The following is a 13,708-nucleotide window of genomic DNA, read 5'->3' on the forward strand; positions in this document are numbered from 1 at the left end:
CCCCTGATGGTGGATTCCATTCTTACATAAAGAAAAAGTCCAGCATTTGATATATCCTTCTTTTTATTTTTTACTTTTGGCTTGTTGCTTTAATTTTGCTGATTTTCCCAAGACATAACAACACATTGCACATCCACATTGCACAATCTTCTGCAGTGGCCATTGTCCATGCTAACTAGGGATGATGGAAGTCATGGTCCAATACGTCTTGAAGACTTCAGCTTGGAGAACTCTCTTTTATAAGATTTCGGTAAATAAGCTCAGCTTGGAATGAAGCTACTAGCCTTGTTTAATATATACAGTGACATGTTTGCATTTCTCCTTCCCACAAACATAGAAGACAAGTTCCCTACCCCCTCCTTCTTCCCCCAAAAACATTGCTTTTTTGTTATTCAGAATAGTCTGTTTCACACTTCCTTGGAGTGAAATTTCACTTTGCTCCGGTCAAGACTTTGCCAGCGCAGGTCATATTTCTAACTTGTTGTGTTACATCTAGCAAGGATGTGTAGGTTGTCCGTTAACACCTCTCCTGGGTCAGTGGGGCTTGGATCTCACCTTAATCTTCCCCAGGATATGAGTGCAAAGTCTAATAATTTTCTAACAAAGAGCACCTGCTCTCTGTCGACTGCCTTCTGCATCCTGATGGCAGGAATTCTATTACTTGGGAGGTTCACAGGCTGCAGAGCTGCCTTTGAAGCTTGTAACTTTTATTGCTTTCGAGAGCTACAACTGGCGAAAACATAAAAGCTACTATTACTTCTTTCTCATATTTCATATATATAGCTTCTCACCCAGAGAAAAATCCAATTTCAGAGACAAACCTTATACTCAAAAAGTGAAGATTTGATCATTTGCTACTAATGTCCATGTTCTGACAGTAATAACACAGTGTCTGGAAATCCCCTTTTTTGTATGTTTGTTTTGTTGTGATGACCCACATACTTTTGGCTTTGATTCCTAGTTAGTCAGTAGAAACCCTCAGTGATAAAATAACCACAGTGGTTTTGTCCAGAAGACAGGTCAGCTGTGACAACCATTTCCAGTGGAGTAGCCTTCTTTTCTGTTCTAGCAAAAATGGCAGTCTTGCAACTGTTTAAAAACAAAATATTTATTTATTTATTTATTTACAGTATTTATATTCCGCCCTTCTCCAATAGTGGTTGTTTTTATAACTTTTATGTGATATTGTTTTTATTCTCATGTGTTGTTTATGTTATATACTACACTTGTAGTGCCTTATAAGCCACCCCGAGTCCCTTTTGGGAGGTGGTAGCACAATATAAATAAAGATTATTTTACTGACACAAAATCACAGTACGTCACAGCAAACGGGATCTATATGCTGGATTTCATATCACAAAATCACAAGTCGAACATTTCCCAAGCGTCTAGGACTGTGTGATGTATTTTCGAATGATGCAATTAGTGGGTAGTAGCAACTGAAAAGAAGACTTAGGGAACCCGTGACACTGAATTAACCCAGACTTGGATTTGGTTTTAACTGGCGTGCTTAATATATTGTTTTAATGAATTGTTTTAATGTATTCGTTGATTATTTATATGGTGATAGCATTGTACGGTGCTTGTGTGAGGCCACCCTGTCCCCCCTCGGGGGTGAGAAGGGCGGGGTAGAAGTGTATGAAATAAATAAATAAATAAATCCAAGTAAGGTGGCCTTTTGCAGTTGACAGATTGTTATTATTATTATTATTCTCACCCTGAAGGGGACACAGAGCGCACTGCAGAACATATATATGGCAAACATTCAGTGCTGTTATACACTGACAAGACATACAACTGTACATAGATAGAGGAATATATAGGCTTTTCCATCTTCAGCATCTTGGAGGCTGTGCTCAGTTCCAGTCACCGGGACTGTCGCTCCACTTTTCCCTGTCAAAAGGTTTTGTCTGTAAACGTCCTCCTTGATCAAATCGCTGGCATTTTTTCCGGCATTTCCTTATGGGTGCGTTAATTACCTCCCCTATTAAGGGTAGCTATTTATCTACTCACATTGTTGCTTTTGAAACCACTAGGGAGGCTGAAGGTGGGCTAAAGGCCAGGAGCTCACCCAGACTTGGGTTTTGAACTGTCAACCTGCTGTGCTAAAGCCCAGCCCTTGATGTGCCAAAGCCCAAACATTATAGCATGCATACCTTTGTGTGGGTCAGGGACCCCTTTCCACTACTATGATTCCACCTTAATTGGCATGGTTCCATCTTATTCAGCTAGGATGCATAGCACTAGTGTCTCTGGTTACCCAGGTCACATCTTGATGCTCATATACAATGTCAAGGTGCAAAGAGCATTAGCCTAAAGCAGCAAAGCAAGAGTTGGGGCTTTCTTAGGAGCTAAGGGAAAATGTGTTGTATTTGCACAGTTTAAGGCTTTCTTCATAGAATCATAGAGTTGGAAGAGACCTCATGGGCCATCCAGTCCAACCCTCTGCCAAGAAGCAGGAAAATTGCATTCAAAGCACCCCTGACAGACGGCCATCCAGCGTCTGTTTAAAAGCTTCCAAAGAAGGAGCCTCCACCACACTCCGGGGCAGAGAGTTCCACTGCTGAACAGCTCTCACAGTCAGGAAGTTCTTCCTCATGTTCAGATGGAATCTCCTTTCTTGTAGTTTGAAGCGATTGTTCCACATCCTAGTCTTCAGGGCAGCAGAAAACAAGCTTGCTCCCTCCTCCCTATGACTTCCTCTCATGTATTTATACATGGCGATCATGTCTCCTCTGTTTTCTCTTTTTCAGGCTAAACATACCCAGTTCTTTAAGCTGCTCCTCATAGGGCTTGTTCTCTAGACCCTTGATCATTTTAGTCGCCCTCCTCTGGACACATTCCAGCTTGTCAATATCTCTCTTCAATTGTGGTACCCAGAATTGGATACAATATTCCAGATGTGGTCTAACCAAGGAAGAATAGAGCATGGGGATCTAGACACTATACTCCTATTGATGCAGGCCAAAATCCCATTGGAATTTCACAGAATTTTGAGCCCATTCTATAGTTTTCTGACCATCCTCCATGCATCCTGCCACTCAGGCACTTTAGTTTTCACTCCTCAGCATCGTTAGCACTCAGAATAATAAGCTCCATAGTGAGTGGCAAATCTGCTATTGCTTCTGTGTTGCTTTTCACTGACGTGTTGCACACTCCAGAGACACCACTGAAGAAGTGCCCTGGAGAAATATGCTTTCCTAACAAGATTATCTCTTTGAAAACACCGCAATTTTCTCTTTCATTAGAATCCAGTGATGTGCACTTGTAGCCGATTCTTCCTCTTGTAATAATCATACTTAATGGTGCTTAGTATTTCTGTATTTCTTAGTATTTAGGCTTTTACCTAAAGCATTGAAATGGCTTTCCCCACAAACAGGCTTCATCCTGAGGTTTGGGATCACCATCCCATTATTCCCAGTCATCATAATTCAGGCTGACAAATATTATACCAGAAATGCTTTATCAACCTCTGTCAGACTAGTATTTTCGCACATATACTCACGCTTCGTTACAAATCAAAAGGGGTAAGGCTAAGACAGTATGGCATATCTAAGCACGACCATCCTGAACTGAAGCCAAATAAATTTGGAAGGCACTTGTTTTCAGAAGGCTGTAATATGCTTCAACCATCTTATTGATGGTCAATAATATTATTTACTAGCTGTCCCCTGCCACGCATTGCTGTGGCCCAGTCTGTGTATATGTGTTTTGTTTGTGCATATGTGTGTTTATGTGGTTATGTGCATTTATTTATTTATTTACTGTATTTGTATATTGCCTTTTGGCTTTTTAAGTCTCTTCTGCTGTGTTTTTCAGTGTTTTTATGAGTAATGGTCACTCATTGGCCTGATAGGTGTATTGTGCCCAAATTTGATGTCAATTTGTCCAGTGGTTTTTGAGTTATGTTAATCCCACAAATGAGCATTACATTTTTATTTATATAGATAAAGTACAGCCTTGGTTGCCTTTTGTCAGTTGTTATAGTCATAATCTAAAAACCCTCTGTTTTACATTCTGGTTCTAGTTTAAGCACTTGTTGATTTTTAAAGTTGGTTTAAATAACAAAGGTTTTACCATCAAAGGCAGTAATTGGTTTTGGGTTTTTTTTTAATCTAATATTTTCAAAGCTTCTGTTGCATATACAGTGTACCCTTGTGATTTTTGTTATCTGCACTCCTGGATACAAATGGTCCAGACCTGGGGAGTATTCAGAATGCCTTTTGGCATTCCAGAAACATGTGCTATAATCAGAGTTCAGTTCTGGAATATTAATGGGAAGCTATGTTCTCAGATCCCCAATATATAGTTTATGCATTTATAAAGCAAGTGTTGTCATGACGTGCCTAAAAGAAGCAGGCCACACACTTCTGACCCACACTCCTAGCTAGACTGTCATACACGTTGGAGTGTGGTAAAGTCCAAATAAGTAGTACCGTTACATATTTGGTCACAAGATGCTTTTTAGCATATGTATGCAGCACAATAGTATGGTTGAATCTTGAAATGGTAGAACGGACTACACTTTTTAATAAACTGCTTGATCAAACAAAGCTCACTGAAGAACAGAAAATTAGCGGGGTGCTGGGTTTGTCTTGTCTTGTTGTGCTTTTTTAATTGTGTCTTAAATTGATTTTTGTGTTTTTAATTGTGTTTTATACTTACAACTGGCCTTCCACATTTGTGGGTTTGACTTTTGCAGATTTGATTATTCACAGATTTCATTTAAAATGTTCTGTCTAGGATCTCTAGGTCCTTCAGTGTGACTCGGTGGTCTATGTCCCCCAGAAGTTGACCATAAGAGTCATCCTGGAGCGTGTAGAAATCCCTAGAGAGGTGCTTTCTTAATTTTTAAAAAGGCTTTGTATTTGCATTTTTCACCACCTTTATGGTGCTCCTAACCCTAGCAAATGTGGGGGCTGACTTTATTTGTTTTCTTGTTAAGTTGTAATGAAAGTGTTGTTTGTAATTTTCTGCTGTTCTTCTTGTTGTGTGCCTTTGAGTCATTTCTAACTTATGGTAACTTTAAGGAGACTCTATCATAGGGTTTTCTTGGGAAGATTTGTTTGATGGGGGTTGCTTTTGCCTCTCTCCGACGCTTAAAAAGTATGACTTTCCTTAGGTCACCCAATGTTTTTCCATTGCTGAGAAGAAACTTGTCTCCAGAGTCATAGTCCAGCACTCAAACCAATGCACCACACTGAGTCTTTTAAATCTGGGTTTCAATATTAATCATAACTAGCACAGCAAATGAACGGGTTCTAACCCAGTCTGCTCCCTGTTGTGCTTCTTTTCTACTTGCAGGAAGCTAATGCACAGGATAATGTTCCAAAACGTTTTGCCCCTTCACTCTCGAAGTCAAACAGTCCACTTTGCTGCTTCCCCCGTTCATTAGATTGCCTGCGCAAGCTAGATAGCTGGTATTTGCAAACTCAGCCCAAGTTCGGATCTCTTCCTCAGCACTCCGAGGTATTGTTTCCTCTCTGTGCAACTAGCTGAGAAGTGAATTGCATAAGCAGCAGGTAGGAACCTGCCATTTGGACTTACCTCTAGGGAATTTCTGCAAAATATAGTGCTGTTGACTTTCGATATTTGTGGTTTTATCAGTTGTGGATTTGATTACACTGAACAATACACATTTTGGTACCTCAAACATTAGCTCTGATTCTGGGTGTATTTGACCTGATTCCAAAAATGGCATCGGTTTCCCTCTCTCATCTCTACTTTTTGAGATACAGAATGTATGCCAACTGCCAATCACCATCTAGTTGTCCAAAGAAAATCACGATTACCATATCTAAGAAACTAGAGCTGATGCAGTCTATGCAAGTTTTCGATTCAGCACTCCAAATAATTCCAGGAATAGTCCTAAAAACCAAGACACCAAGAAATTTGTTTTGGTTGGCCAGTGATGATCATGGATTTGCTTAAAGTGTCTCTAGATCCCCTAGCCTGAGTCTATTGTTAATTTCCTCTGGTCATGCTGGAAGACCTAGAGCAGTGGCTCTCAACCTGGGCTCCCCAGATGTTTTTGGCTTTCAACTCCCAGAAATCCTAACAAGTGGGTAAATTGGCTGGGATTTCTGGGATTTGAAGGCCAAAAACACCTGGGGAGCCCAAGCTGAGAACCACTAACCTAGAGTTTTCTAAAGAGAAGACTTCTTTAGGAATCTCTAGTTCAGTGTAATTTGGCCAAAGATCAGATCTCCAGTGACTTCCAGTTGAAGTTGACCATAAAATCATGATGGAACACTTAGACATTTCTAGAGAGGTATGCTATGAGTTAAAAAAATATCAATTTCTTCATTTGTGATTTTTCACTTTCAGGGTGGTTCTGTGTTCCTAACGTCAACAGATCTAAAGGGCTGACTGTGCTTCTTTTTTGTCCAGGATGCATGGTACATCTGTAGACTTCATGCTATTTGACAGCACGTTAACTAACATGGATTAATGCTATGGAACTGTGGGAATTATAGTTTTACATGATCTGTAGCCTTTTCTGCCAAAGAGTGCTTGTGCCTCACCAAACTACAACTCCTACCAGACCATAGCATTGAGCAATAGCAGTTAAAGTGGTGCCAAACTACATCAATTCTACAGTGCAGATGCACACAAAGTTTGGAACAAATGGTTACTTGGGACTTCTTCCTCATCTCTTTCTTCTGACTTATCTGTGTTTGTAATAACAGGCATGCCATCGTCCCGTGTTGGTTTTTATGAGGAACCTTATCTTATTCCTTTGCTTGAGCTGGATTCTTCTCCAGTGCTTTCAGTCTGAAATTATGCACTAATGGTTTGTTTAATTGTTTTCCCCCACAAACTAAAATTTCCTTTTGCTCTCAACGTAAGTAACCTTCTGTAAATATGTGTATGTGTGTATATTTATCCAATTTTGTAACTAGGGCAATAAAGAATGGTATTGCCCTTCAATCCCTTCCTTTCTCCCTCACTCCCACCTCTTTTTTCCTCTGGGGATCATATTTTACTTAACTTCAGTGTGTAATCTAACACCACACATCTCCTGTCTGCTAAGCCTTACTGTGCTTCCTTTGTCTAGCTGATAGCATTTGTTGTACTACTTGCATGCATTTGTTATATTTTCCTTTTATTAATTCTCAGGTTTGCATGTTTTATCTCTGGGTTTAGAAATAGAGTTTAGCGTAGTGTCAAGCTCTCAATTTAATATAAATTATCACAAATCCATTAAAACAAGCTTTTACTAAGCTGCACAGTGACTTGGCATAGCATAATGAAGGTAGAGGCAACATTATCCCTAAAATGGTAGTTGTGGTTGAGAGATTATAAACCAATATCAGTTTTTTAAATGAACAGACCATGAACTTACTTATAGTTTTGTCAAAGAGCCTCACTAATTTTCAGCGCTTTGGTTATTAGCTTATTTCTGCTTTTATTATTTCTATCATAATCCTTATTATTATTCTCAGTCTATACAAATTAAGCTCTTTTGAGATCTATAGATTTTGCTGAAAGAAAATGGAGCATGTGCTTAGATTTTTTAAAATTTGAAATTACTGTGAGTGACCTTTGGATGGATCACAGCCTTTATTTTAAACTTGTATTATTATAAATGGCCTAAAAAGTCAATTTCATACAGTAAACACATTCTAAAAAGGTAGCAATTATTATAATTTGAGCCAAAAGACATTAGTGAGACAGGATGAAGGGCTTGTGAGCAAAAAGCATCCTGGATCCATCGAAATCTGTAAGGTTTCAAACAAAGATGCCAAATTGCACTTATTGACATGCAACTTAAACTGGCTGTCGATCGAAATCCAATGATTTCAGGTTTTTCAGGCTTGCATTACCCTTGAAGCAAACATTGATATATATATAGGCATAGAGAGGGGAGCAAGTTGTATAGCTAACCATTGGCATTGTGGTCAATAGTGAAGGGGACACAACAGTACGGCCGAAGTTCCGTGGTGATGGTCGATGAGATCATTTGTTCCAGTCCTCCAAAATACCGGTTTCCCGAAGCTGGCTTGCGAATAATGATTACCAACAAATTTGGGCCAAGGACCAGGCTACGGATGGCAAGCAGGCTCATTATCAATGAGGTGAGTCTGCAAAGAAAAAACTAATTCATGTTAATGGGTAACTCAATTCTTTTTCAAACTAATAAACAAATGCAATTTTTATGCATTGTTTATGTAGCAATCAACCTGTGTGGTGCTTTGCAGAATAATCTCTTTCTCAAAATGTCTTTGTTTACAAAGGGAATAGAAGTTTTAAAATATGATGTTTTAAGGTGAGGAGAGAATGCACAGAGCACATGCTCTGTGTGAAATACTATATAAAATAATAATAATAATAATAATAATAATAATAATAATAATATACTTCACTTATATTCTGCTCTGTCTTTCCGAGGGGACTCAGGGCAGATTACAAAATACATTTATGGCAAACATTCAATGCTATTATACAATTAACAAGGACAGATAATATATAAGCAGAAGTATAGGCTTTCCCATCTTTTTCCATCTCCGGCATCTGGAGGCTGTGCTCAGCTCCGGCCGGGGAGGTGCTGTCGCTCCATCTTCCATGCCAAGAACCTTTGTTATCTGTGTCCCTTCAGTTATTGTTGGATTCTGACATCTATCAACCTCAATGACCATAGGTCAGGCTCATGGGTGTTATACCTGAGCCATATCTGGAGGGCCTTGTATTCCCCATGGCTGGGTTACAACATGGCTGATTAAGAGTCAAACAAAGAGACGGGGGTGGGGAGAAGCTTCAGTAGAGGCAGAACATGATCTTCTTAAATACACACTTATCTCTGTCACTGGTATACTAATGAAGGAAGAGAATTCAACAGCTTAAGGCAAGCAACGATCAGGCTGGACCATCTGACTTCATGTTAATGCTGGTGTGCCACTCAGAGGATACAAAAGATCCCATCTCACAGTAAACCTATTACAATGAGCTGATGTCAAGTGGGGAGAGGACTTTTGATACCTCTTGGCTTAAAGAGGAAAACATAGGGAAAGGGACTCCAGTTTGAAATAAATAGACACAGTCCACAAAAATACTTAAGCATGCTAGAAAAAAAATCCTTGTACCCTAATTATAAAAGAGCTCAAATTAGCAAATCCATTTAAATGTTTACGATGAGTTGGGATCAGGACAGTAATATATAACAAATGTAAACAAACAAGCAAAAACAGCTAAGATGGCTTTCACTAGAACTGATTTTCACCCTTTCTAGCGGCAGCGACTAATCCATTCGACTAATGGCAAGCTGATACAGAATGGCAAACATGAGAACATTGAAAACGGCTCGATACCCATTGATAACCAAGAAGGGGAGACTGAACACGTTAATCTGTCTCCATTTTCACCTCCAGGTAAATTTTAAAAGATACGATGAACTCAACGAGAGAGAAGGATTTATTTCCACTTTGGGGAAGCTAACCCAAGTGTTTCAAGATTTAGACTCAATCATCAGTACTGCTGTGGAATTCTGTAGTTTCTTCCTCATCCTTAGGCTTTCCATCTGAGCAGAATATTTGAAAGAATGTAGATAAAAGGCTACAACCTACTTCCATATTCATTCTTTCTCCTTTTGCAACCCTAGGGAAATGTAGTTATGCAAGGAAGCTAATAGAATTTTCTGTTCTCCACTTCTTTGACAAATTAATAACCTAAAGATTCATTATGAGAAGCCAAGACAGTGATTGCAAAGAAAACCTTGTACAAATGTGTAAACTTAAGCTAAAAATGACTGATTATAATAACATATAAGCCAGCATTGAAGTGGTACCTTTAGTTGGGGTCAACAAAAGATATGGCAGCTTTGTTGACCCCAACCTTTAGTTGGGGTCAACAAAAGATATATCATTGCATTTTGATTAATCCCACCTAGAGGAGAGCTTTGGCTACTGCAGGATGTCATGTATTGCCAACAGTGCTTGTCATTGTGACTTGAGACTTCATCCCACTGAACATAACAAGTGTTTGGAAAAGTACATTACCATACAGCTCAGGCATAGTTAGTTTTGAAATTAAAAGGATGATTTTCCTACTACCATCACACACTAGCAAACTATCAATTTTATTCAGGAGTTCTTAGTTGATTTGCCATCACATTGTAGCAAATCAACTAAGAACTCCTGAGTAAAATGGGTAGTTGATTTGTCATCACCACTGCCCCCCCCCTTTTTTTTTATTTGTGAAAAGAAACACCTCCTTTCCTGGACTATGGTTTTTGTTCCTGGGTTATAAATGTTATTTCTTAATTGGTTCTATCATAAACACATGGGAAAGGTTTATTGTTTTTGCAGGAGGGACACCCTGCTATACCACATTTTGCTCTAGTTTCGCAATGACTGAATATCTTGTAGGGTCTTCACCAATTTAACATAGTGTGTGGGCACAAAAGTGAAGTTTGTGGAGCACAACTACTTTCAAAGTAAAGACTACACAATTAAACAGGAAATAACACTTACAAACTAGGAACATATTTTTGATTGTTATTATTATTGATATAAAAACACAGTATGTCACAGGAAACGAGATATATATGCTGGATTTCGTATCACAAAATCATAAGTCAAACACTTCCCAGGCATTTAGGACTGTGTGATGTATTTTCGAATGATGCTCGCAGATCCAAGTAAGGTGGCTTTTGCAGTTGACAGATTGTGATTTTGTCAATGTTTATTGTGTCCAAATGCCGGCTGAGGTCTTTTGGCACGGCACCCTGTGTGCCGAAGATCACTGGGACCACCTGTACTGGTTTATGCCAGAGCCTTTGCAGTTCGATTTTGAGGTCTTGATAATGGCTGAGTTTTCTGTTGTTTTTTGTCAATTCGGCTGTCACCTGGTATGGCGACATCAATAATCCAAACTATTCTTATTCTTATTCTTATTCTTATTATTCAGAGGCATTATTTGTGGGTGCTTTGATTATGCTTTTGGTACATGGCAGAAAGAAGGGGGTTGGATAAGGTAGCCCTTGAGGTCAACCAAAGGAGGAAAAGGGGGTAGGAGGCGTCTGGGGGCTCTCCTTTCGCCGCACTTCCAGCGATCCTCCTCTTTCTCTCTCCTTCTTTCCCTGTGTTGGAAGAAGGAAGGAAAGAAAAAGAGGAGGAGAGGTAACACATGGTACACACAACACAGAGAAGGGAGGAAGGCCCCCAGAAAGTACATGAGACAGAAAGGAAGACAACATACTGCTAAGCAATAAGTAATGGTGGAGCTTTTTCTCAAAGGGGCATTTCGGCTCCTCCCACAAATTGCCTAACTATATCATTTTAAAGCTGAGAACGACGAATACCATCACACGACAGAATTGACCATTTTACCCATCACTATCTGAATAATTTGCAAAAAAATTCACTTTTCAACCAGCTTAGAAAGCATCTGAAAAGATAACCCTTTGCAATGCTTTTTTTAACTCCAAGCTATCTCCATCCTATACTTGAAGCCTTTGTCGTGTGATGAACACAGTAGGTTGCCATATCTTAAGTGGGTGGCTCAGTAGTATTTATTTATTTATTTATTTGTGTACTGCACTTTTACCCCGATCTATCTCCACCCTGAAGGGGATTCAGAACAGCTTTCAGTTTGGCAATAATTCAGTGCCACATGGCAACATAAAAACATATAAAATACACAACACATTAAGCAGGAGTATTTAATGATTGTGATAAAGTAGTGGGTTTCTGTCAAATCCCCTGACCATTTTTTATTTGTATGTCCCAAATATGATAAGATACAAATGAAATACAGGAATTCCATTTTTTTGCAGTGTTCTCAATGACACTTTGAGTTTCATTGTGGAGAGAAAAAGTGGGGTATAAATAAATTATTACTATTATTATTATTATTATTATTATTATTATTATTGGGAAGCGTTCGACTTGTGATTTTGTGATACAGAATCCAGCACATATATCTCACGTGCTGTGTCATAGTGTGTTTTTGTTTTAGTAAAATATAAAATTCTATACGTCCTGAGCAACTCATTCATTCTTTTGTGAGACTGTTGGAAGTTTTATTCTTGAGATTAGTAATTTTGAATCATGTTGTTACTTGTGACTTCTTTTTATTATACACATCTGTGTTGTGATTTTGTTAGTACAGACCAATAAGGGCTGTTCTTCTGTGGGTCAACAAAAGATTTATGTTGTCTTGCTGGAGGTCAAAACATTTTGCGTCCTTTATTCCAACCAAATGAAAGCCAACCAAACTTGTTGAATGTTGGTCCAACCATGGTTATCATAGAAACATTTTTCTAAACACTGTCCTTCACCACGTCGAATTAACTAGCAGAAGTGTAGTAGTTGGGGAAATACACCAACATGCAGATCTTATTGATGTCTTGCCAATGCCCACCCTCCAGCATCTGCTTCCCGAAATTACCGACTTTGCCAAATGATATGACTGCATTCACACTACAGTCATCCCTCCCCATTTGCTAGTGAAGCATTTACAGATTTGATAATTCACAGATTACTTTAGTTTCCCACTGCCTCCACTGCTGTCCTACACAAGGACTTTAATAATACTGGTGCGGCTAAGTAGAAATTAAAATTTGGAGTCCCTGGGATCGGGCTATGTCCATGTCCCTCACTCAGATAAGGCTCCAAATTTTTTCCTGTCTATAGTGCTTCTCTGGAAAACTTATCACTTATGGTCTGTCTCCAAAATGTAATGTGAATTCAGTCCACTGCTGGTATCTGGCTTATCTCCCTAATTTTGCTTTAGGACCAGATTTAAAACAAAAATAAGTGCTACTTTTACTTTAGCAAAGCAAATGCCATTATAAGGAAGTATAATAGTTAGTAGTTATTTCTTCTCTGCTTTGCCTTTAGTGAATTCAAATGCCACCCTTGATAAGTGTCTCCACACAGCAACTTTGCTGACTGGCCCTTGGTCACGCAGTGGTTCTCAACCTGGGGTCCCCAGATGTTTTTGGCCTTCAACTCTCAGAAATCCTAAAAGCTAAGAAACTGGCTGAGATTTCTGGGAGTTGTAGGCCAGAAACAGGGGATTTCTTTGAAAGATTTGTTCAGAGGGAGTTTGCCTTTTCCTTCCCCTGAGGCTGAGAAAATGTGACACAACCAAGGTCACCAAATGGGTTTTGTTGCCTGAAAATTGATTCCAACTCTGGCCTCTAGAACTGTAGTCCAATACTTAAACCACTATGCCTTGCTTGCTCTAAATTATTATTTAAATATGCTGACATATAGATGTGCCTAAATCCTAAATGTACAAAGGAAAAATGTTTTGTCTCCCTTTCTTCTTATGCAGAAGGAAAAATGGACAAACTCAAATGGATTCTGACCTGGCCACTGATATTCCTCCTCTTTTTCACCGTCCCAAATTGCAGCAAACCTCGCTGGGAGAATTTTTTCATGCTGACCTTTCTCTTATCTACTGTATGGATTGCAATGTTTTCCTATGTTATGGTGTGGCTGGTGAGTAGATACAAAAATAGTTATTTTTTTAACATGGACAATTGACTTTAAAGTAACACTGAAAATAAAAGTGTAAGGAAAAGCAGAATATAACATTTTACTTTATTTTGTATCAAAAGCATTGTATAAATAAATTGGTATAAAACAGATAAAATGTAGGGATCGCAAGCAGCTAAATAGTTTTATACCCAAAACGGGCAACATCGACCACATTGTCTGTAGCTTTAAACAGTTTTTCCTCTGTGCATGAGGCAGGGCATTCT

The 13,708-nt window shown here is 38.9% G+C and overlaps 1 protein-coding gene across 2 annotated transcripts in view; it reads left to right on the plus strand.

The window, feature by feature from the left end:
• SLC24A4 (solute carrier family 24 member 4) overlaps positions 1-13,708 on the plus strand; it is a 165,110-nt gene that overhangs the window by 137,341 nt on the left and 14,061 nt on the right. For both annotated transcript variants that reach the window (XM_060756555.2, XM_060756561.2), the window contains exons 11-13: positions 7,909-8,078; positions 9,230-9,368; positions 13,279-13,445. In XM_060756555.2, coding sequence (XP_060612538.2) covers positions 7,909-8,078; positions 9,230-9,368; positions 13,279-13,445 — 476 coding nt within the window. The remainder of the gene's footprint in view (positions 1-7,908; positions 8,079-9,229; positions 9,369-13,278; positions 13,446-13,708) is intronic.

This window comes from Anolis sagrei, chromosome 1 (assembly GCF_037176765.1).
Source record: "Anolis sagrei isolate rAnoSag1 chromosome 1, rAnoSag1.mat, whole genome shotgun sequence".
Classification (NCBI taxonomy): Eukaryota; Metazoa; Chordata; class Lepidosauria; order Squamata; family Dactyloidae; genus Anolis; species Anolis sagrei.